Source organism: Notothenia rossii (genome assembly GCF_949606895.1).
Source record: "Notothenia rossii genome assembly, chromosome: 4".
NCBI classification, from domain to species: Eukaryota; Metazoa; Chordata; class Actinopteri; order Perciformes; family Nototheniidae; genus Notothenia; species Notothenia rossii.
Window position 1 is genome coordinate 22,289,625 of NC_136902.1, and position 23,883 is coordinate 22,313,507.

The 23,883-nt window shown below is 39.5% G+C and overlaps 2 protein-coding genes across 2 annotated transcripts; one reads left to right on the top strand and one right to left on the bottom strand.

Moving 5' to 3' along the window:
* The first annotated feature begins 591 nt into the window (after positions 1-591).
* On the top strand, positions 592-3,283 carry ngrn (neugrin, neurite outgrowth associated). The gene is made up of 3 exons (XM_079677173.1): positions 592-1,095; positions 1,336-1,446; positions 2,347-3,283. Exons 1-3 carry the CDS (start codon positions 872-874, stop codon positions 2,939-2,941), a joined length of 930 nt encoding a protein of 309 aa, XP_079533299.1. The 5' UTR covers positions 592-871; the 3' UTR covers positions 2,942-3,283.
* Positions 3,081-22,759, bottom strand: sort1b (sortilin 1b). Its single transcript, XM_079677158.1, has 20 exons — positions 22,144-22,759; positions 18,233-18,292; positions 17,918-17,991; positions 17,736-17,832; positions 17,462-17,623; positions 16,771-16,844; positions 15,724-15,773; positions 14,799-14,926; positions 14,564-14,708; positions 14,285-14,440; positions 13,474-13,580; positions 13,139-13,241; positions 12,847-13,018; positions 11,450-11,640; positions 11,164-11,353; positions 10,665-10,781; positions 6,582-6,690; positions 6,347-6,459; positions 6,069-6,198; positions 3,081-5,252 (listed from the first exon to the last, which is right to left on the bottom strand). The coding sequence occupies exons 1-20, from the start codon at positions 22,414-22,416 to the stop codon at positions 5,238-5,240; spliced, it is 2,466 nt and encodes an 821-aa protein (XP_079533284.1). The 5' UTR covers positions 22,417-22,759; the 3' UTR covers positions 3,081-5,237.
* Between the last annotated feature and the right edge of the window lie 1,124 nt (positions 22,760-23,883).

The following is a 23,883-nucleotide window of genomic DNA, read 5'->3' on the forward strand; positions in this document are numbered from 1 at the left end:
CATACATTTCACATACTTCAACTGTTTATCATTAAGGAGAGGCTCACTAGTTTATTTAATAGCAGACTCTTTAAGGCAGAAATAACAGGGATCAACCTCAAATCCAAACATTCTTTTCAGCGTTTCTGAATGTGTTGATAGTTTTCCTATGAAAAATTACAATTACTATATTCATCCCAGCTAACATTTAAATAAATGTGCAAATGCTTTATAGTGACATTGATAAAGATTTTTTGAAATATAGCTATTTAAAAATACAAAAAATCCTGTTTTATGATAACCAATTATATTAACCCATGAAAAGCAAATAATATATATTTTAGAACAAATAGTACTCCTGTAATTTGTTCCAATGTTATTTGACCAACTATTAATGCTTTACATGTCAAATACATTTTAAATTTGTATTGAAAACATTCTCATAATGTTGTGGTTTACTGTAAGGTGCAATATGTTCAATGTTTCTTTTTAAAGTAATCCAAAAGTACTGATATGAAATTACACTTTTTTTTGTTCATTACCTTGCACATTTAGTACATTTCCATGTATCTTGTACTCGGCACCTGGCTGGCCTACTTTCCTAAGTAACACTTACCAACACTGCACCTCCACTCCGGCAGGAGGCAGAACGGCGCAGCCTTCCTGTAGTTACAGTCATGTGTGCGGAAGTCCATGCAAGAGTTTCCTGCTGGGATGGTGGCATGACAGTTGAGGAGGTATTCTTGTTGAGTTAACCTTAGTTAACAGAACAAGCAAGTTATCTAATTGTTATGAACATGTGGACGGTTTGACTTCTGGACGTGCGTTACTCCTCTCTGGCTTAACAAGCTCATGACATTGTCTGAAAAAGGAGCACACAGCGACTGTGAGCATGGCCAGACCTCTGCAGGTCCTCTCCCTCCTCTACAGGCTCGGTGCTCGCTCAGTCATGCCCTCTGTTTCTATTACCAGCTGTCGATTTGCGAGCAAAGCATTGAACAAGGCACAGAGTCATGTGCGCAGAGACAAGGTTCCCAACAGAGCCCAGAGAGACAGCGAGGAGATGTCTGACGAGGAGCTGGAGGATGTGGAGGACAAACTCCAGGTCGTTTTTAAGTAAGAGTCAACATTATTCCACCATGAAATAAACAACATAATATACAATGCTGTGTGGGTTGTCTTTTTATATTGCCTATAACTTCGTATTCCTGCATTTTACTTGCATTAGTATATCCTTCGCACTTTTTTTGTACATATTTGTATGTCCTAGAGTAAGTATATTGTATTGTTGGAGGAGCCTGGGATCATAATGGCCAAACATATCTAAAATATAACCATGTCTCCCATGTGTTTCAGTGAGCAGAGAAAAAAGCAGAAGACTGTGAAATATCACATACTGAGAAGGCAGATGACTCCACCAGGAGCTCCACAGAGGAAGCTCACCTGGGATGCTATCGAGCAGATCAAGTGAGAGTCTATCAATACTAATGAACAACTCCCAGTTCATGTCATGGACGCCTGCATATAAGTAAAACTCCTATTTAATTAATGGAACCTTGCAAAAGCCCATAGATATAGCCTACTCCAAATTCTTTTTTTAGGTAATGATATTTTGGATTTTTCTCTCAGTTCGGGTGAAATGTGTATCAAAATTCAAGAAACCCTAAGGATACATGGAACATTTAGTTGCTAGAAGTTAAGTTGTAGAGTTCATTAAAATAAATTAATAGTGTTTTACGTGAAGGAAAAATCAAATTTTTCTTATGTGCAGTATTAATGCAGTTCTATGACATTTAAAGGTAATCTGGTCCTGCTTCATGAAGATATTTGACTTCTTATTTTCCCAAGAATGATTATATATTTTCTTTGATATTTTTTCATAGGATAGTGTTATTATTAATTGCAGGTATTAGGGGTGTAACGGTTCACAAACATTTCGGTTCGGTAATCGGTATGTACCTCGGTTTTTAGGTCACGGTTCGGTACGTTTTCGGTACAGCAGAAAAAATTATCACAAAGCATAACATATTTTTTGGGTTTTTTGAATTATTATTAAACTGTGAATAATGTATTCACTCAAATAAATACAAAATATAATAAAATAAACATTAAGGTGCAGCATTTCGATGAACTGAAATAATATGTATTTGAATTGTACGTATACCGTTACACCCCTAGCAGGTATGTTTTAAAAGGGTCATGTAATAACTTGATTTATTTTCTTAAGAAAACTGTGCCATGATCTTAGAGGTCTTGGTGATCCAAAAACTCCTTTGTAATCACAGTTTAACAACTCTCACTAGATGAGTTTTTCTGTCTTCACAGTATTTGTATAAATGATGCTTAAAGTGATACTTTATTTTTCAGATATCTGAAGCAGGAACAACCAGAGGAGTGGACAGTTGAACGTCTGGCTGAGGGTTACTCTGTCAGCCCTGATGTCATCCGGAGAGTCCTCAGGACCAAGTTTCTCCCCACTCCTGAAAAAAAGTTCAAACAGGACACCAGAGCATTGTCCGGACTCGGTCAGCAGGTGCTGCCTTCAGGAGCCGCGGCAGGGCAGGACAGGCTGAAACTGTCTGGAAACCGCACAACAGCGCTACTCCAACCTGGAAATGTTGAATCTGCCGTGGTGCCTGTGGCTGACCAGACTTTGATGCTTCGTGGTGTGGGCTCAGGATTAGTGACTAAGATTCCTGCCCCCTTTTCTCTTGTGCCCGCCCAGTTCAGAGCTGATGTTAGTAAATACATCCCTGAGACAACATCAATAGAAGAGGACAGCATTTACAACACAAATCCAACAGAGGAAGAGGAAGATGAAGAGGACGAGGAAAGCTGGGATGGACGGCTGTTCACAGAAGAAGAACTTGAAGAGATTATGGAAACGGTAAAGGCTTGCCCTGTGGTGCAAGATGGCAATGACTTCTTTGATGCAGAGGGAAACTTTCTGTATCGAATCTGATGGCTTCCTGCGTTGGACTTTCCGCTGACCATGTGTTGATGATCAGGTTGTCCTTTTCATGTACAGTAATAGATTACTCAGTGACTTGGCAAACGATATATTATAACATTGCTATTAATTAAAAATCATGTGACAAAAATAGAGGAACCGAATTTATTGGCAAACCCAAAGAAAACAAACTCAAATATACATAAGAGAGACACAAAGCAGATACAAAGATGTAACCTTGTATATTTACAGAACCATCACAATGAATTATTCATTTATACAGCAGTTTTAAATCGTAAGAAAAATGCGTTACATTTTTATGAATGCAATAAACCCATAAAAAAACCTTGCCAAGTGTCTCCCAGTTTGTAGCAGCTACATAATAACCCTGTATGGAGTTAAATCTCGTCAAAGTTTCACTCAGAATTATGTATTGTGCCAAGACATGACAGAGAAAATAACCTATTTATTTTAGGCTATTTTCTTTACAAAGCTCTTTTGATTTAAATATCGAAATGTGACATGCCGTTCAGAGGGAGCTGGTATGAAACACACGTCTGTCACTGCTAAAGGATTCATGTTAGACAACAAGAGCTACTTCGGGGTGTCAGACAAACTTGATATGACTGGTTACACATAAGTTGATACAGATCATTTTCAGTAAATAGATGCTGGCCACACATTAGGAGGGCCTCGCATCTTATCCTGACACCAGGCACTTGTATAACCACATCCAATTTACTGCACTCTGAACCTGCAAGTCACAAATAAATAAAACCTGCATGAAAGCATTGTATTTCAAATAAGAAGGACAAATAATTTTGGAACAAATGTTAAAAAGTAGGAAAAAAGAGAATCCCTTTAAGACTTAAAGAGACAGTAGTATGAAGATCATTTAAAAAAAACAGCAGTTTTCTGTGAAATGAGAAACCTTCGATAATAATTCAGTGTATTTGCTCAAACTCAGATGCAAATGCAAATTAAAAAACACCACGTCCGTTAACTCTAATAGGCTACATTTTTAAATATGCTATACAACATTTCTTATTGCTTCTATGCCAAATCATATCAATGTATTCAATCATCGGAATCTGATGTAAAAAATAACTAGATATTTACTATCAAACTAGAATTATTTCGTACTCTGGACTTCTTTGAATCACAATTTGTAACAGTTCAAAAGTGTGTTAGTACAAAAACTGCTCAAATTACTATAAACATGATGTGTGCATGACTACAGTGATTATTACAGACTGATCGTTAATCATTAGGTCACATTTAGGAAAAATGTCAAATTACAAACTCCTAGCATACAAACGACCTTGTGCTTTGGGCAGTTAGAACTGCAGACATACACAAATCCTGTCTTGAAACAGACACACCTTACCCCCCCTATACAGTTATGCGTAATGTGTTTCACACAATGACCATTCATCAAAAGGAACAGCTGGATACATTTGAGATATTGTGCCAATCGGATTATTTCACATGCACGGACAATAAACTGAATCTAAACATTGTTATTGCTATCAAACTTAATGCAAAAATGTAAAGCAATTTCCACTCGGGTCTTATTACTTCATCCGTGGTTCTAAATGCCATGGAGTAAAAGCACACTGGCTTTTATTCCAAATATACACTACAACAGGGGATTTCACAAATCTGTGCCAACAGAGGAGAAGGCTCAAAAACCTCACATTTACATATTCCTTGCTGTCAAATACCTTATTTAAAGCAGGGATTAAATTGTTTTGGAGAGTTATTAACCAGCTACAAATAGCAATCGTTATAACACCTAGCAAATTGTCAGAAACAGCAAAGAAGAACAGGTTTATGTACAAGTACATGAGAAAAACGGTCTCGGATCTTCAACCAAAATGAGAAGTATTTCCAGGAGCGCTCCCAGGTGACGGGAGAAGCAGGACCCATAATGCAGTGGTGGATTTATACAAGTAGCTTCACTTCAAACCCCATTACTCTGTCAGCAGTTTAAATGACTGCATCAGTACTTCATTCCTTAAAATAAATAAGTTAGAGACTTAAACTCAATCAACAGAATCAATAACTGAAGCACAATACTACAAGACCCCCTTCCTCCCCCACTGTGGAAATAGTCCCAGGAAGCTTCCGTACATTCATCATACTTCATAGATGACAGCAGAGCAACGCAGACTCTTTATCTGATAGCTGAGGCCAAACTTCATACTAGAAGGTGAAAGGAAGAAGTAGCTGGAGACGAAAGAGACAGGAGCAGCGGTCAAAAACTGGAAGCTCAACTGTTGCTCAGTAGCATGTCAGGTTAATCCTGCTATTCCAGCATGTCCTGTACAAAGAGAAGAAAACATGTATATAATATCAATGAAGCCTGAAGCCAAAGCAAACAAGAACAATCCATTATGGTTTTATTTACACATGCGCCCAACTCAGTTACTTAAGGAACTGTGTTCTAGGTGTAGTGAAGGACATAACTTTGTAGCGATAATTTAAAGTCATTCCCTTTTTTTTAAGCTACAACGAATTCTCTTACTGTTGTATTTAAAGATTGTATCATTTTTGAGGAAATTATATGTGAAAAAGGATTTCAAGGTGCAGAGTATGACTACTGCTAATGATAGCTTATTAATTAATGTTTTACTTTTTTTTTTCTGGTATCAGCACATACATATGTCGGCAAGGCTTAGCAGTACAGAAATTCTAAATATTTATTTAACATCATTTAGCAAGAATAACATTACACTGTTTGTCCACCAGAGGGCCCTGGACATGTTTTTACCAGTATCCTTTCAAGTGTATTACATTACTTTCTTGCCTTCTTCACCTCCACCACCTATATAAGACACATTTGTTGTTACAGCAGGCTGTAGTTAGAGTAGACAGTTAAAGTAGACAGTAGGACTCAAGATTCAACTTGTATCCAGCATCAAGTTGTGCTGCAGATCATTTTTTGTCTGGTTTGTTTGTTTTTTCTCTGTGTCACTTCTTTATTTCTCAGAATTTGACATTACAAGCAGCATGCTTTAAAGAAATACACACATGTTTTGGGTCTCAGCGAACAACAATGGCCCAATCTTAATAGTACAAATGTATTTGTTTTTATCTTATCCTGAGAATGAGGGAGTGAAAAGTATCCACACTGTACCTCATCTGAGTCATCGTGAAACTCTATCTTGCCATTCTGAGTGTGGTCTGCGTCCAGGGGGTCGTCCATCCCTTCAACAGCATTGTCCTCGACATGCTGCTGCAGCACAGAGTACCTGTGAACCAGGAACCTGCAGGGCACAAAATAAATGATCCGGTAAATTTGTATCTGGAAAACACACTTAGAAGACATGATGGACATGAAAATAAATACTGAATTATAGATAGAGTCTGCATTCTGAACAGGCTATCCTGTATATATATATACTATACACTAACCTGCCACCGCAGACATATTTCTTGATGAAGACGACTCCGGCTGCAATGCTCAGCACCATGACGATGAGGACTGTTATCACAATGGGTGCAGACTTGGAGGAGGGACCGTCGATCTGTACAAATAATGGCAGAGGCAACTGTTAAAACTTGTGGGAACAGACACACTGAAGGCAAGCATACGACTAGAACCAATCAACATTCGTAACATTTTACAGCAGTAGGCAGAGGTACTGACCAGAAGTTCAGGGCCCACCAGGTCACTCACACACCTCTTACTGAGGTCGATCTCTTTACGCTCAGGCATCTTTCCTCCCTCGCATTTATCTCCGGGGATTTTCCTATAGCTGTGGACCAAAGACACATCAAGAGTATGATAGTTAGTTGCACATTTCCTATTACTGACACGGATAAACATTCAAAGGCAGATTGGTCTATAGCAGTTAATATCACCTAATGTTAATTTAGTTTAGATCACATCCCAATCATATTGTAACATACAATTGTGTGTGTCACCCACTAACTTCACACATGTATCATTTATTTAATATTATATATTTATTTTTTTTAAAGAAGAAGAACATGCCCCTTTTTTATATCAAAATGCAATGTTTTTTTTAAGATCCCTCCTGTTACTGTTAACACATAGATATAAAATAATGTATACACCACTAAAGTATTCAATTTCACTGGGGAAAACGTGACAGTACAGAAGTCAAACACCAATTCACTGGGAGTTCCCACAACACACAATGGTCTAACTCAGGGGTCGGCAACCCGCGGCCCTCGGGCCGCATGCGGCCCTTTAAGCCCTCTGCTCTGGCTCCCTTGAGCTTAGACCATAGGCTTGGACAAAAATAAGAAGCAAATAAAATAAAAGTATTTGTAGGTCTATTTATATTTTGTTGCACGGTTGAAAATGTTTCGTATCTTGTATTTTGAGGTGATACTGTGACACATAAATAAAAAACAAAACGGTTTGAATTAGGTCAACTAAAATCTGCGTCACATCCTGCTACGGTCCCGCGCGAGCGCCTTTTCCTGCGGGTGAATAACCTGACCCCCGGCTCGATGAGCGAACTATGGATAACTCAAAGAAAAGTACCGGAGGAACACAGGATTTAATTCTGTGTGGACAGAGTTATATGCTTTCACAGCAAACGATGCTGGTTTACCGGTATGTTTGATATGTAGAGAGAAGTTGTCAACAGTGCTGCAGCCTTTACGTATCAACAACACGGAGAGGAAGACAGCTGACGATCTTCAGTCATAATTCAATGGGGTATGTAATTTATTTCAGAAAACACTTTTTGTTATATTCCATGGAATGCTCTTAACGTCCCGATAGCAATGAATATATTAAATGCTTTGACAATAAATACATACAAAAATTAATCTCTGGAAGCCTTAGCGCTGTAAAAAGCATGACCAATCATTTTAGCCGGCCCGGCTAAAATAACTGGATGGCCTACCTGCCTGTCAGCCTTCCAACTGTGCACAAACTTATCTCGTGGCCTCATTGATGATGCGCGTTCGTGTGTGTTGGAGGAGGGACTCTGTAAGAAAGTCTGAAGGAAGAGGCATATGTTTTCTGGTTGTGTATTTTCAAATTCTAGCGCACTCGAGCTGGTTTCTCCATTCTTACCTACCCTACCTTTAACTCTTTTTAGGGTGCAGCTATATGTTTTATTTATTTCAAAGTGGGCCCATTTTAATAATATTTTTTTCCCCTTCAAATGTGCGGAGGACTCCCCAAGTGCTTTGTTTAATTTATTTTAAAGTAGGCCTGTGTATTATTTTTAATTCTCCTTATCAGAATCAGAATCCCTTTATTAGTCCCACAGAGGGGAAATTTGCAGCGTTACAGCAGGAAAGAGCCACAGACAGCTTAGTGTTGCATATCTGAAATGCGTTAAAAAAAAGTACTAAGTTATAATATAATAAACAATAAACAATATGCTAAAAAGTACTAAGTTATAATATAATAAACAATATGCTAAAAAATTAAATAAAAAAGTTACATAATTTTCAAAAATACAGATCAAAAACAAATCAAATCTACAAATCAAATCCTGTAGCAGTCCTTATAGGAGTTCTTTGTTTCTTATTAGAGGTTAACAGTTTTATATAATGTAATAAATAGCCTAATAAATGCAAAAGAAACTGTAGTTTTTGTCTGATATAACAATAAATGCAACTTTATTAGCTATCAAGCTATGAAATATGTTTTGCGGCTCCAGACAAAAAAATGTTTGGGAAAAAGGAGCAAAATGGCTCTTTTGGTCAAAAAGGTTGCAGACCCCTGGTCTAACTGGATTTTCAAGTCCAACTTCAAGTTATATAGTCTTGCACAACTAAATAAACAATCTAAAGGGATGCAGTCAATGGCAATGAAAATCCTAAAAATCCCTCTGCCCTTGCTAATTAAACATAAATACAAAATGAAAGAAGATATGTGTACCAAAAATGTCATTTTCCTTTATGGTCAACATTCACTCTCAAAACATTACACAGCACCATTACAATCTTTCAAATGGAGTCTTCGAGTGTGCAAATCAATTTGTTCTTGTTTTAACTTTATTCAATTTGATCAAGCACCCGTTCAACGTCAGATCAGATTCTGAGATGTGCGTGTCCTTCTTATCATTATTTGTTTTCATTAGGGGTGCACCGAATGGGAAATTCTTGGCCGAAACCGATACCGAAAATAGGAAACAGTTGGCCGAAAACCGAATGCCGAAAGGCCGAAAATGATTAATAGAAATATATATAATGTATACATTTTTTACCAATGTTGTTCAGCTACCTGATTATGGAAAAAGACATGATTATGGCAAAACTTAACTTAAATAGTAATCACTATTATGGGTCCATAAAACATTTATTCAGCACTTTTAAATCATTAATTCTAAGTCAAGTGCATTTTCTTTTCTCTGTAGGATAACTACAACAAAGTGCATTCAGAACAAAGCCAAGGTGCTTTAAAACTGCATAAACATCTAGGCCAGTAGGCCTACAACAACATAGTGTAAATAAAGACTGTAACAGCCAGGCCTTCAACAACAACAAATGCACCTATAAGTGCATGCATACAAATGTGCAAACTGGATAAATCCACATGAATGTAACTACCGGTATTTACAAATGAAATTACAATTGAATTTCAAGAATCTGTAAATAAGGCTGTCTGTCCTCATAAGCAAAGTAGTAAACATTGTATAAAGATACATAAACTGAAAACTGGATACAAAATCCACAATCAATTACAAATTAAATTACAATTTCAAGAATCTGCAAATAAGGTGGTCTGTCCTCATGAGCAATGTAAACAACATTGTATCATTTAGATAACGAAAGTACAATATATTGAACACTGTGCTGCTGTCATTTCCCCCTAATGATAACCTGAGATGGTGAATTATAACTCACAATGAAAATTGTTCAGGAAAGTGGGTATAGAGTAGACATGTAGAACTAGATAAGCTTATGATAAGCCAGCCTTGTCTACTTATTAAGGAAAAGTGGGAGGTTCTTTTTAATGAACAGTAGCTTCTCTGCTTTATCAGCCATAAGTCTGTTCCTCTTCTCATCAAGCACATGAGAGGCAGCGCTGAACAGTCTCTCGCTGTCAGTGCTTGTGATTTGATCTTACTCCGCATATTTGTCCGGGTGTTTTGATTTCAAGTGGTGGAGTAATCCCGAAGTGGTGAAAGTCTTTGCAGTTACACCCCCTCGAGAAATGTCAGCTGAACACGTTTTGCAAATCGTAATCCGCGCCTCTTTTAAATATCTCCAAGCGCCAGACATGTTGGCTGTGAGCCAGCTGCGAGCATGGTCGCGCGCCGTGCTTGTCGCCGCGTTTTGATTACGTCATCACAACAACACGTTAGCTTACCAACGTAACCCTGTCCCCTGACATTCGGTGATATTTTTTCGGTGCTAAAACCTTTTCGGCCGAAAGCCGAAAGGGCCTTTTTAACCATTTTCGGCCGATAATTTTCGGCGGCCGAATATTCGGTGCATCCCTAGTTTTCATTGTTCCTCATTGAAAGCATGAGAGTCACTCTCCCCCTCCTCTGCTTCCCCTGACTGATCTCTACTTCCTCTTCCTCATTACTTCTCTACTCGGACAAACACTGACAGCTATCTTCTGTCACTATCTACCATAAAATGTGGCAATATACGTTGTTGAATATGTTTGAATATATTGTAAATAGTGAAATGGATAAATACATTATCAAGCAGACTTATCATTATAGACTAGTTGAAGTGAATCATGTAGTGCTAATAAACACAGGAGAGGGTCCACACAGTCACTCACCCACTGGTCTGCAGTTGTTCCTCTTTGCCTTGCAGACAGAACTCCAGCACTTTGCCCTTCAGGTCCGGCTGCTCCACACACTCAGAGCTGTTCTCCTGACGGTAGTAACCAAAGTCACTGCAGAGAGACAAAATATCGTGAGCAAGGGTGGAAGAGAAGCCTACATGTCCTCTTGCATCTGTAATTAATTTGATTTACATGAACGTTTTAATTCTCACAGTAATTTATTTTCTCAAAGGAAAAATACTTTCCCGGATACGTTTACACTGATAATCCATACAAGTTTGACACATTTAATATGGAATGTTTCTCAAGTTACTGTAGTTTATGTTTTAAAGTGCATCCATTTTGGTTTGATTTTTGAGTTAATCAAATTGAATTGAGCAATCTTTTTTCCTTTACTTTGCAAGACCTTTACACCAACAACTTTACTTCAAATTAAAAACAATTATCGCCAGTAAGCAGTAATATTAGTATGAATTTGGGGCACATGTCTTACCACAGGAAGTCATCCAGGGTGCACGAACAGGGCGTCGGCGACGTGTTGACCGCGAAATGTCGTCCGTTCCAGCAAACAGAGTCCTTCCTGAGACGCAGGAACTTCTCTTTGTAGCCCAGCATGCAGCCATCTTTGGGGTCACTGATGTCATCAGAGTGGGCCAACCACTGCACATAGTCATCATCACCACCTGCGTTCATCAATGTTTTGTTACATATAACTCAATCAGAACACAAAATATTGACAGTCAGTTTTGTTGTATCAGACATATTCTCCTATCACGCACAGTCTCTGGTGAGCAGATCCCTGAAGTCGATGGTGATGGAGATCCAGTACTGGCTGAGGAGGGCGTCTCTGTAGCCCCAAACACTGACGTTCATGGAGCGAGCTCCCGGCTCCGAGGCCAGGCCAGTAAAGTAGATGGGGTCTTTGGTGAAGACGTAATTACGCCAGCACTGTCCTTCATCAGTAGAAAACCTGTCAGGACATTCATGAAAGTACAAACATTAGCATAACCCCAATAAATATTAAAGGTCACCTATTGTGCAAAATCCACTTGTTCATGTCTTTTACACATACACATGTGTCCCTTCTGTGTAAAGAGATTCTGAAAGTTTCAGGAAAAAAGATTCTCTCTCTTTTTGTTCTGATCCGTTTATATAAAAACCTGTCTGTAAATGAGCTGATCAGATTTTGGCCACTTTATGATGTCATAATGTTTTTTTGGGTTGTGTACCCTTCAGCCAATAACCAACCAAGGTAACTTTAGTTCTCATGAACTAAGTACAGATCGCGTTCACACCGGAATAAGTCCCTGGGGGAGGATTAGGCAAATGAAGCCACTGACGTCACTTCTTCTTCTTCTGCTTTGGGTTTAGTGGCAGGCCGCAAACAACTTCACGGCATATACTGCCACCCGAAGTCCCCGGCCGGAAGTCCCCGGAGTTGGGGACAGGCTTCAGTAGAAGCTGCTGGGACTCCCAGCTGCTGGGACTCCCAGCAGCTTCTACTGAAGCCTTCCGAGTAAATCTCCAGAACGCAGACACCTCCTCATCTCCACCGCTCCCATGTTTTCTTTTGTGTTGCCATAAGTTAGTCTCTCTGCGTTCATGCGATGGGCTAATGCTAATAATGCTAATGCGAGGATAATAAAATGGCGGCTTCACAAAACTTTTAGGGAGTTTTACGGGGCGTGGTTTGCAATCCGCCCAGCCAATCAGAAATAGGAACCTTTTTCTCCCACGGAAGTCCCTGCTCTCTAGCAGGGACGGAAAAGGGGGTAAAAAGGTTTTCATGAACTAATTTTAGTTCCGGATTTCTTTGGTGTGAACGCGACATTTCGGAACTATATCGTAACTAAAGTGGGAAAAGTTCTGCGGTGTGAACGCGCCTATTGTGTTTTTGTTTAACCAAATATCTCGCAGAGGGCGTGGGGAGTGGCAGTTCATTTGTATTTAAAGCTAGAGACACAGAATCAGCACTTTTGAAACAGGGCTGAAACAGAGGGGATTATGGGATGCTACAATGGGTGATCTGTTTGGTATTTCGAGCCAAACACTTCAGAGACATGTTTTGTATGTATCTGAGAGCATGCAGTTTAATACATATAAATCAGGTAAAGACAACAAATAGAGACTCAAAGCATCAGCAAACAAACTGATCCATTCCCTAACAGAGACTCACTTGATGGTGTTGATAGGTTTATTGAGGCTTTGCTCCACAGCAACCAGCAGCCCTCCAGAGTCCAGAATAGCATAGTGATGGGGCCCATCCAGGGCCTTTATCCATGTATACCCCCCATCATCAGACACATACACATCAGACTTCATCACTGAGATGGCATCCCCAACACTCCCTGGTGAGATAGAAAGGGGTCAGAATGGAACAAAAGTAAATCATGTTTGTATTTAGGAAACATTCTTGGACCATTGTATAAAAAAATGATAATGGTATAGAAAGCTCTGAACTGACTTACCGTGAGATATGATGAGGCCCACAGCGTTTGGTTCGGTCAGAGGCAGCATGGGGACGTTCAGCTTCATAGCAGTGCTGTAGGCCGCATGGATGTGGAGAGTGCACTGTGTAGACACAACACATCAATCTGAATGTTTACAGTTCAAAAACGGTAGAGGTTGAAATAATACATTTTAAAAAAAGAAATACTGCCACTTCTAATGTGCTGTGTTTAGCCTTTTTGACACCACAATACAAAAGCTAGTTTATCAATACTTATTTTATCAAAGTACACAGTTTCTATCAAGACTGATCTACTTTCTATCTTTGTTGCTTTTTCCTCTTTTCTCTGTTTACCTTGTCTGGGTCTTTAGCTGTAGCATCGCACTTGCTGTTGGCAGGTTTCCTCAGGGGAACCCACTCCCCTCCTTGATCAAAGGATACCACAGACTGCACAGAGTTATCTGGAACAGCAAGACATCATATTCACAGGTAGTCTTCAACATTTAGCTAAACAATATGTTTCATTTCTGTTCAGTGTTCGACATGTTTTGTGGGGCAGTTTAGTAGGAAATAAAGCACGTTTTATTTAAAGAAGCCATAATAAATGTCAGATATGGTATAAGTATTAAGTACCATCGCATTCGAAATGTGTGAGTGAGTGAGTGAGTGAGTGAGTGAGTGAGTGAGTGAGTGAGTGAGTGAGTGAGTGAGTGAGTGAGTGAGTGAGTGAGTGTGTGTGTGTGTGTGTGTGTGTGTGTGTGTGTGTGTGTGTGTGGGTGTGGGTGTGGGTGTGGGTGTGGGTGTGTGTGTGTGTAATAATGGATACATTTGGCAGGATGAAAACGGAAAACTTGTCACGTAAAATGGGTTAGAATTTAAGAAAAAGGAACAAGGAGATTTGTAAACAGACCATTTAGAGCGCCGCAGACAAGATGGAGTCAAGCTTTAGCTGGTTATGTGATATTTCTAGTGAAGTGTGAGCCAGCTGCATCAAAAAAAGCTGGACATCTAACACTGAACAGCTAATTAAATATTGATTTGACGCCCTGCCTTTGGTATGTACTGTAATGAAGAAGTAATATGTGTATGTCTTTCTAAAGGGAGTTTGAGTACAGGCATGTGTTTGCTATCAGTTTACCAAGCACAGGCATATGAATAGAACTACCTTTCGCCAAAACGCTGGTGAAGAATACTCCTCGCAGGGAGGTGACATTAGTGAAGTCGGTATCGCCCCCCGTGGTGGTGTAAAGGTGGCGCTCCAATGACTTGGAGTACACGGTGCCCCGGTCATCTGATACATAAATGGTGCCAAATCCTGCATCTGTGGAAGTAGAGAAGAAACATAACCACAGGTACATGCTTTACATTCTCTACACGCTGCCTCCTCTTCCTAAATGGTGATGCTTTTCACAAGGAAACAGGTGAGTTTTCTGCACAGACTGACCTCCAGGCTCATCGACGTGCATGAAGACCATGTCGTCGTTGGCTGCCAGGATGGAGTAGAACTGCTCGTGCCCGACAGGGGGCAGCTGGGCCATGTTCCACTTGTCACCCTGGTCCACTGACACATGGATCATCCTGAGAGTTCCCTGCAGAGAGACAGGCGAGAAATATTTTGACTCTGGATACCAGATCATGTTTCTTTATCTGCTGGTTACTAGGACCTGATGTATACTGACCCTGCCAGTCATCACAGAGGCAAAGAGGAAGCGTCCACCCAGACCGAAGGAGTAGATCTTACTAGCGACTGTCTTGACGGTTTTACCATAGTTACTAGACCTCTTCAGATCCAGCATTCCCCGATCCACTGGAAAAAGAAACAATGGACTACTTTGAAATACATTTTACAAGAGTTACTTAATAGTTGCATATAGAATTTAAAAGAAATAAGGATATATTTATAAATATTTAGCTTTTTCATCTGTTAAAGTAATAACATATGCATAAGAAAACATAAGTATTTTCAGGTTTTGCTTTAAAGGTCCCATGTCATGCTTTTCTGGTTATTACCTGTCCCCTTGTGTGTTATGAAGGTTTTTATGCATGTAAACGGTCTGCAGAGTCACAAACCCTCAAAGTACACCCTGTAGCGAGTAAAACTAACACAGAAAATAACTGTCTATGCTGCCCCAGAACGCCTCGTTGGAGATTTCTCTTTTACTTCCTGGTGACGTAACGTGACGTAACGACAACCCAAATGGACCAATCCATGGAGCCGTTACGTCACTTCCACACTCAATCTTTTCTCAGCTGCAGTTCTACCGATTTCTCCTCCCTGATGCGGCGGGATGCGGCGAGGCTGTGAGTCGGTGTGTGAGCACACACACAAACTCCCAGCCAGGCTGCGGGTGTGTGTGTGTGTTCGGGCTGGGTTTCGCTGTCTCGCAGACGGCCACTGGGCTCACAGGGAGAGGGGGGGCAGCAGCTCCAACAAGCCGTTTAGGACAGAGAATGAATACACATACTATACAGAGATGCTGTATGAGAAACCAATGCGATTTTGGAAAATTGCACAATATAAATCTATTTTAGTATACCTCAACAGTGGAATTATGATCAGTAGAAATGGCCATGACATGGGACCTTTAAGAATGGATGACTTACCGCAGGATCCATTCCGGCTGGATGTGAAGAAAATGGTATTTTTCCTTCCCCTGGTATCACAATGAAAAGAAAGAATTTCAGATAAGCAGAAACACCCACTTTAGCCTCCAAAGTCAAGGGCATTTAAGCTTAGTACAGTAGATGTATAGGGATTTGTTGATGTTAAGTATGTGACAAATGCTCACGTTTCAATAAACAACAAAACCAGCAAAGAGGAAATCAGCTCTTACAGGATTCCTAATGCATCCCCTGTTTATTCCTATAATAGGCTTTGCTTCATAGTGAAAATAGATATCGCATGACGTGGCTTATCAAATGCAAAGACAGCTCAGTCATGCCCTTACTAAATATTTACAGTTTTTTAAATGTTGTGCTTTGACTTTACAAAGCTCCTGTCCAAGATTAAAATGACCTAACTTCCTCGATCTTGTTCAAATGAACATCTTTGGGATAGTAATAAAAGTTGATGTTTTATGAACACTGTCATGTACATGCAGTTTTTCTCAGACACAGTGACTTTGAAAACACAGCTTTAAAGGTAACAATATACAGTATTTAGAGCTGCAAAGGTTACCAAGCAACACAAACCAGGAAGTAACTCTAAATCAACAAGAGTGCTGCAAGGGCTCGGCCTCAGCTGAGCTGGTTTTACAGTCACCGACTGTAATGCAATGCAGCTTTACTGCCTATTTTGGAGCAAAGATACAAGTCTTTGAAGGAAAATTATGAACATGTTGTTATTGAGGTTATTGAGGTAAAAACAAATCAGCATAACTGTCAAAACAACACTCTGCTTTCATCCTACGTGTAATAATTATTATGTTGGAGGAACTAAAAGAAAAGAAAAATATGGCTAACAGATCCTATCACTTCTTGAATCGTTGCCAGTTGACAGACCAATAAGAATGTCGTCTTTCAACTACTCCCTAATCTCACTGAATACAAATTTTTACCTGAGACACATTTGGGGATTTTGAGTCACACTGCTGTTTGTTCACTGAGCACCTGACAAAGGTGCTTATATCCTCAGTTTGCCTCGTCTCTTACCATTTAACAAGACACACTGTGTCTTGGATCTTTTTCCAGTTGCTGCCAAAATCTTCAGACAGCCACAGTTCATTCTGAAGACAGAAAAAATAGCTTTATTAAGTAATTCAATATTGGTTCAACTGCACTGTTGACGCAGCTCACACAGCATTTGGTACAGAATATGAGTTGCCCATAAATAACATTGACATGTTAATAAATGTGCTCTGTGCAAACAATTATTGACCATGGTTTTTATTCTTTCTATGAGGGAGTGAGATTAAGGCCATTGCTCTGGTTGTTTACTCTCTCAAATTAATGACAGATCTCTTATAACTATGAGATACACACATACTGTAAAGCTTTTAAGGTTTATATAGACAAACTTACTTAAATCCCATATTGTAAGTTCCAAACAAAAGCTATTTTTAATGGACAGGATTGTTTCAATGCTTTTTTTTTACTGGTTTTCCAAAACCGTCGATTTAATAGGAGACAATAAAGAGAGCATATAACCCCTTTATTTGTATACACACCATTGGCTCTTAGTATCAATAGACTTTATGGTAGTTTTTACTTGTTTACTGTCTGTTGATTGTCACATATTATCATACGTTTGCCCTTGTTTAAATGTTTCATTTGTAGATGTATGAAATGTGCTCTATAAAGAAAGTTATAAATAGCTTCTAACTCTCTAACGTTCCATTCTTACACTGTTGCTGAGGACCAGAAGCACATTGGAATTGTCAGGGTTGTATGTGATCTGCGACAGGGGGATGAAGGGCAGGTTGCGGTGGATGAAACTCTTTCCAAAGTCTTCAGAGACAAAGACCCTGGACCCAAGACCTCCAGAAACTTCTCCTGTCAGGATCACCTACGAGCCAGGGATCAAAATGTAGACTGATGAAACCAAACAAAGGCTAAAAGTATTTTACAGCTCGGCACGTCAGAGAAGTACAACATTTGATGATGAGGACATGACTTACTTTCCCACTGTTCCCGATAGCAATGCCGAACTCTGACCTGATGAAGGTGTTATTGATGAGGGACGTCACATCTTCGAATGACTTCCCGTAGTTTTCACTAGCACATAAAGGGTTGCGGTTGATGTAAATTCAAATCAAATGCAAAGCATGAGTTGTTTTTTCCAGCAGGTTAGATGACTTACCTTCGATAGAGTTTTGACTGCCCGAGTCTGATCATGAAGAAAGGCACCTGAAAGGTCGTCAAAGCCAGAATGACCTGCCAAGAAAATTAGGTTTAGCTTTAAGAAAGTGGAGCCTGGATCTTTTATTTATGTAGATCAGACCCTTATGTGAGGGGACTCCTTATGAAATCAACAAGGTTCTTTGCAAACAGACTTCACTGTCACTTTCATGCAGTTCACTCAATATTCAAGCAAAGTTTAGTCTGCTCCCGTCAGAGAAACAACACTGCAAGAGAGACAGGTTTGTGCAAAAAAACTGAAGAAAATAACACTCACCCCAGTGCCATCTCCAACCCAGGCCAGCGACACCGACCCACTCAGGTCATTGAAGGTATACTGAAGAAAGATTGAAAATAAACATATTACAAATCAAAGCACTAGTTGAGCAGTATGTCTATATCTGTATCTAGGGCTGTCCTAGACTGCAGAAATAACTAGAAAATGCATTTCCTGCTGAAAATGTGTGTGAATGCTGTAAACTGAGTAAATTTGTTGATGAATTTAGCTGAACATGCAGAAAAAGCTGAATATTCTATTAGTTGAATGGTAGCTGCTTTTAGCTACAGAGACCAAGTAAGTGTGTTGCTGAACTTAGCGGAGAAATGCAGAAAAGTGAAATTATTTGAATCAAACATTTTACAGCTCAAAAGCATTGCAATGACTTTGTTCAAAACTTGAAAGTGAAATGTTAAACTAGAAGAGTAGGAAAAATATTGAAGAAGCTTAATATTTAAAAGAAAAGGTTTAAAAAAGGTATAAACAACAACATGTATATCCTCAATGTCCTGAAATGGCTGAATAAGTTAATAGTTGAATAGTTTCTGCAGCTGAAAGTAGGCTGAAGAAGTTAGATATTAAATGTAAGTGGTAGTGAATGAATGTTTACAAACACCTGTGTGTGTGAGCACAGAGATCAAAGGTTACCATGGTGACAACGTTATCAAACATCTGTGTACATGAGCCCAGAGATCAAAGGTTTCCATGGAGATGTGCTGTGAAAGGAGAGCCTTTATGTTGTTCTGAATGAGAGATAAAGCTCTTACATTTCTAACTATAGTTTAAAATCAGTTGCTAATATCGATAAAATGTCAACGCGTGCAGCATCTCAGGACCCCGACGAGCGTCTGAAGTGTGCTTTTTGTGTACTTTCGGGTCAATAATGTGGCATTTTTGGCAGATTTACTAAAGGTGTGCAGCTGCTGATCTGAGGACAGATCAGGCTTAATTTACAATTGGCCTTAATGGAGACATGTTGAAAGTCTTTGTCACTTCATGCCCTCAAGAGGCATTTATTTTTTATTTTTGAAAGCAATGTTTTCCTACAATTCAAGCATACAATTATGTCCCAGGAGTGTAGGGTTTGGGAATTATGGCAGTTTAAAAAAAAAAAAGTAAGCCGAATTTCAAGCTGTCCTCCACTCTAGCTTTGACATCACGCACTCTGATGTGCTGTTTACACGAGAGCGCAAACGGTTGTATCTGTTACTTTTCTCTTTCGTATAGCGCGTTCGTTCACACGAGGCCGTAACGGAAACGTGGAAACGGACCACGCAAACGATAACGGGTCCCAAGGTGGATAGATCTGCAAATGGAACGCTCTGGGGGGTCAAACGGCTCTGTGTGTTCGCCCTATACGATCATTTCCTGATAACGATGAAGCCATAGCCCCACCTCTGCTGCTCACTGCTGTAGCATGTGAGTAGCTACTGTCAGTAGCTATTGCTGCTGCTACTGACAATGCTACAGATGTTAGTGCAAAAATATACAGCTCCTCTACCACAACCATCAGCAACAAGTGGACATGGAGAATTACCTGAACTACATGTTGCTAAATCCACCGCGGGGCATAAACAGAAGGGAAACCATGGCAACCATGCTCGGGGGTCTTCTTCGCTGCTTTTGGTGTATTTTGTGGCGAAAGTACAGCGCCACTTACAGGCCCGGCATATGTACTACAGCGTCTCCAGCGTTCCCGAGCGGTCTCGTATTCGGTTTGTTTGCGTTTCGTATGCGTTTGCGTGTAAATGGGGTCCAAGTCTTAACGAGCTGCGCAATACACAGTAATGTTAAAATCTGAAGAAAGCCTCTTTACCAAGCTCCAAACTAAGTTAAATATCTCAAAAAGTGTAAAATATATGAAAAATCTGAAGAGCAAGTTTTATAGCTGAAGGTCTTGTGATCATTTTAAAGTTGGAATGAAGTCTCTAGCTGAAAGTTTGTGAAAGGAGTAGCATTTGGCACACGGTGTAGGTAAAAGAGGATTTGAAGGTTCCTCTTCCTCCCATTGAGTTACATGTTAAAAAAAGAGTTTAAAAAGCTGAATATTTCAAAAAGTATAACATATTTGGAAAAAGTCGAAAGTTTCCCATCATGTGCTGAAAAGGCAGAACATTTTGATATTTCAATGGTTTCTGTAGCTGAAAGTAGGCTGAAGTTATTCAACGGTAAAATATTGGTTGAAATAAGAAGAATAAGTAGATTAAAGATTTGAAGAACTATAGTGGAATGCTGTAAACAGCATTCACACTAATAAGAAGAAGAATAATAATAAGAAAAAGATTAAAGATTTGAAGAACTATAGTGGAATGTAAACAGCATTCACACTAATTAGTCTACTAACACTTTTACGATTTTGCCAGCAAATTGATTTGTTTAATGGACCCGCAGACATGTTTCTTCCACAAAGAATCATGCTAAAGCAACACGAGATGTGCTTATTCTTGGAAATAAATCATTCTGCTGATAAAAATGGTGAATGGACTCAAGAAATCTTAGACGACAAAGACCAAAACAACAAATTAGGCAACTGAGCAAGTTAACAGTCCTAGCACTGACCACACAACTACAAACTGAAGTCAAATTGTGCATTTTGCAATTTGTTTTGCTCTGACTGCTACCGTGCTTCCTTCCACTCATGACAAAGTAGAAACTGAAGTGCCATCAGACCACACAAGCATTTCAACAGGCGGAAAGCTCCGGTCAAACTGCTTTCAGGGAAGACCTTTGAAAATAGCTAATGAATACCACATTAAGACCTGAGGACAAGAAATGGACTTTGCTTCTGTTGATTGTTTTGTGCAAATCAAGTCAATTTAGCAGGACTCAAACTAAAATACTTGTCAAACTACCTGATTAAAAATTGTATTTGTGAAACTTTTTCCCCGTGTTCATCAAACATGTGAACACTCAATCAAGTGTTTCAGGTAGGTCTCTAGCAGAAGTTCATGCTGTAAGCAGCTCCAGTACCAGTGGGACCTGCAACATTAACTCGTGGGGTATGACGAAGCTGAGCCTCCAGGAATTCTGTCGACTTTAGATTACCAGGGCAACTAAGTATACAAAAACTGCGATGCAAAGTTGATCACATGGCAATGAGGAGCTAGGCAAATACGCTGGACTCTGCTGAGGTCAGCCTACGGTTTATGAAAAGCATTGCATAGTTGCGTATATACTTTATAAGCTGCATTAATTGGGGTGCTTTCACTTAAAGCACTTAAACCATTACACATATGTTGAGACCAAATGTAGCCTTCTCCCCTATTCAGGATTTAAGAGATAAAAACTAAATGCTGTAGTCTCTTGGTATCCAGCGGACTTCCTGCTTGCTAACTCCTTACACCACCACACAAACACAGCTTTTAATTACAAAATAACTACCACACAGCCAGTCACATGTATCCCACTGGGCCAATTTCCCAGTCAACATTAAGGCAGATTCACTGTCAGTTGAAGCAAAGAAAAGTGGGATCCACAAATACAGAATACAGCTGTATCCTTAAGAAGAATAAGATATAGGATATGGCAATTGTTGGAGCATTTGAAAGGTAAACCTGTCTGGTAGTGCTTCAGTGCAGCCTACGTAGGTTTTTAAGCAAGAGGAAAATAGGCGTTGTTACTGTTTCACCACACTGTATTTCACTGCACCAAATGCTAAAGAGAAATCATGATGTAAGGGAAGATGGTTCCAAGCAAGTCATATCCAGGTTCTTTAAACAAATTTAAAAAACAGAAACACAGTGCAATATCTTCGGGGTTAAGTCTACTGTTGAATGGAAACAGGCCGCCAGGTTTCTAAAGACACATGATAGCTGATTAGGCCTATTATTGTTGCACCTGGTTAGCACCTGCGCACCCTCTTTGTTACGCTCATTTAATTATCAGTAACAGGACCTCAGTTGGTAACTTACAATGTGGGTGTTTTCTGCTAACTTGGTGTCAGCTCCCTTAATTGCTTTGCAGGAGTCGCCCTGCTCGGTGCTTCTTCGTTTTATCTTGTGGATTGGTGATGCAGCCAGCCATGCAGGCAGAGCTCTCTTTACGATGTTCGCTGCTTGTGCTTTAATGTTTGAATGCCTCGCAAAAAGCGACTGTCCGAAAGGGTTGGATTCCAGCCTAGAATCTAGACCGGCTGTGAAAGTAAAAACGGATAACAGCAGGGCACGGCGCAGCAAAAGTCCCATCCTCGCTGCTGGTGTCAATGGCAAACAAAACAAAACAAAGACGAAAAAACACCCCAAAACAAGTCTTTGTTTATCCTGGTCTTGTCTGGAAATTGAAGGTCGCTACAGCTCTGCCGCGGATGACATCAACAATACAGTAGTCTCCTCCTGACAACGATTATTTCGGGATTTCAAAACACGGAGCGCCCTCAAAGCTCCGTCTATTTCCCCGCGCAGCAGCAGAAACAGAAACTGTCAAAAAACGAAATGTTGAAAATTTACCGGAGTATTAACAGCGAATATCCGCGCAGCACTCTTTAGCCACGATCAGGCAAATCGTGTCTGCAGGTTGTGGTTGTAACCATGTAATGCTATATGCAGAGAGACGACTCTGTGATTGGCTGTTCTTCTGTTCCGGTCCACCAATCCGCTTTTGAGGTTTTGAGGAGGCGGGACCTAACAGAGGAGCGCAATTAGCTGTCAAAGCCTGTCAAGATAGGTTGAGCATTACTATCATGTAACTCCATCCATCCAGAAATCAATTCAAATGTGATTTTTTTTACAATTGGTTACATTTTGGGAGACAATAAACGTGTTATTTAAATACAGATGGGCTAATCTAAAATGGGGAGAATACAGAGTAAGTGCTGCTTTATAATTCATTGGCTCAGCCCACCTGGCTCTATCACTCAAAACAAAAGTAATACAAATAATAGTTTGTTTTAAAGAAAAATCTATGCTTTGTGTCTTATTTGTGTTAAATTCCCAGTGTTGTTGAATATGTTGTACTTTAACAATCTGAAAAGCCTTTCCCCAAGCATTGTTTCTCCTGCCATGTAATTGTATTAGTTTATTATATGTATTTTGTCATTTGCAGTTAATTGATTATTTAACATTTTTACATGTAAAAACACATTTCACATCCAAAAATGTTACCTGGCAAAATCGTATATGTCCTCACAAACAAATGGATGTTCAAAAAGAATGTTGGGTTTGAATTCAAACTTCAATAGCCTTTGTTAGGTCTGATGAGTATAATATTATGTCTGGAATACATACAAATACATACATACAATAATAACATGCATAATGTTCCATAATTGAATCTAACTGTCATTTCCTCATACTTGTGCCACAGTTCACTCAGCCAGGGATTAAACATCTGGGTCTGGTGGGATGTTTTGAAGTTTAAAGAAGAGATTAAATCATCGTGCCATCAATCAACATATTTTATGGGAAATATTTAAAATTATTTCCTAAATACACATGTTCGGAAAACTCTTAACGTGAGTGCGTGAATGAGTTTATCATTGTCAAGAAGAACATAGGGAAATAAAGCTTTGTATCATATGATATTATGATCTTAAGCAAAGAGATCTTTTTGATATGGCTTGCTGCATTGGTAAAATTGTATTTCATTTTGTTGGTTGGAATGAGTCATGTTGGGTTCTTGATTAAATGTGTGCATGTGATGGGACAGTGCAGGTC

Bases quoted from the DNA above. Each gene is read 5' to 3' on its own strand.
- ngrn (XM_079677173.1), top strand. From the start codon at position 872: ATGGCCAGACCTCTGCAGGTCCTCTCCCTCCTCTACAGGCTCGGTGCT. The intron at 1,096-1,335 runs GTAAGAGTCAAC...CATGTGTTTCAG, and splicing joins AAACTCCAGGTCGTTTTTAA to TGAGCAGAGAAAAAAGCAGA. The intron at 1,447-2,346 runs GTGAGAGTCTAT...TTTATTTTTCAG, and splicing joins GATGCTATCGAGCAGATCAA to ATATCTGAAGCAGGAACAAC.
- sort1b (XM_079677158.1), bottom strand. From the start codon at position 22,416: ATGGGACTTTTGCTGCGCCGTGCCCTGCTGTTATCCGTTTTTACTTTC. The intron at 13,581-14,284 runs GTAGTTCTATTC...TTGCTGTTCCAG, and splicing joins CACCAGCGTTTTGGCGAAAG to ATAACTCTGTGCAGTCTGTG. The intron at 6,460-6,581 runs GTCAGTACCTCT...TTATTTGTACAG, and splicing joins TGGTGGGCCCTGAACTTCTG to ATCGACGGTCCCTCCTCCAA.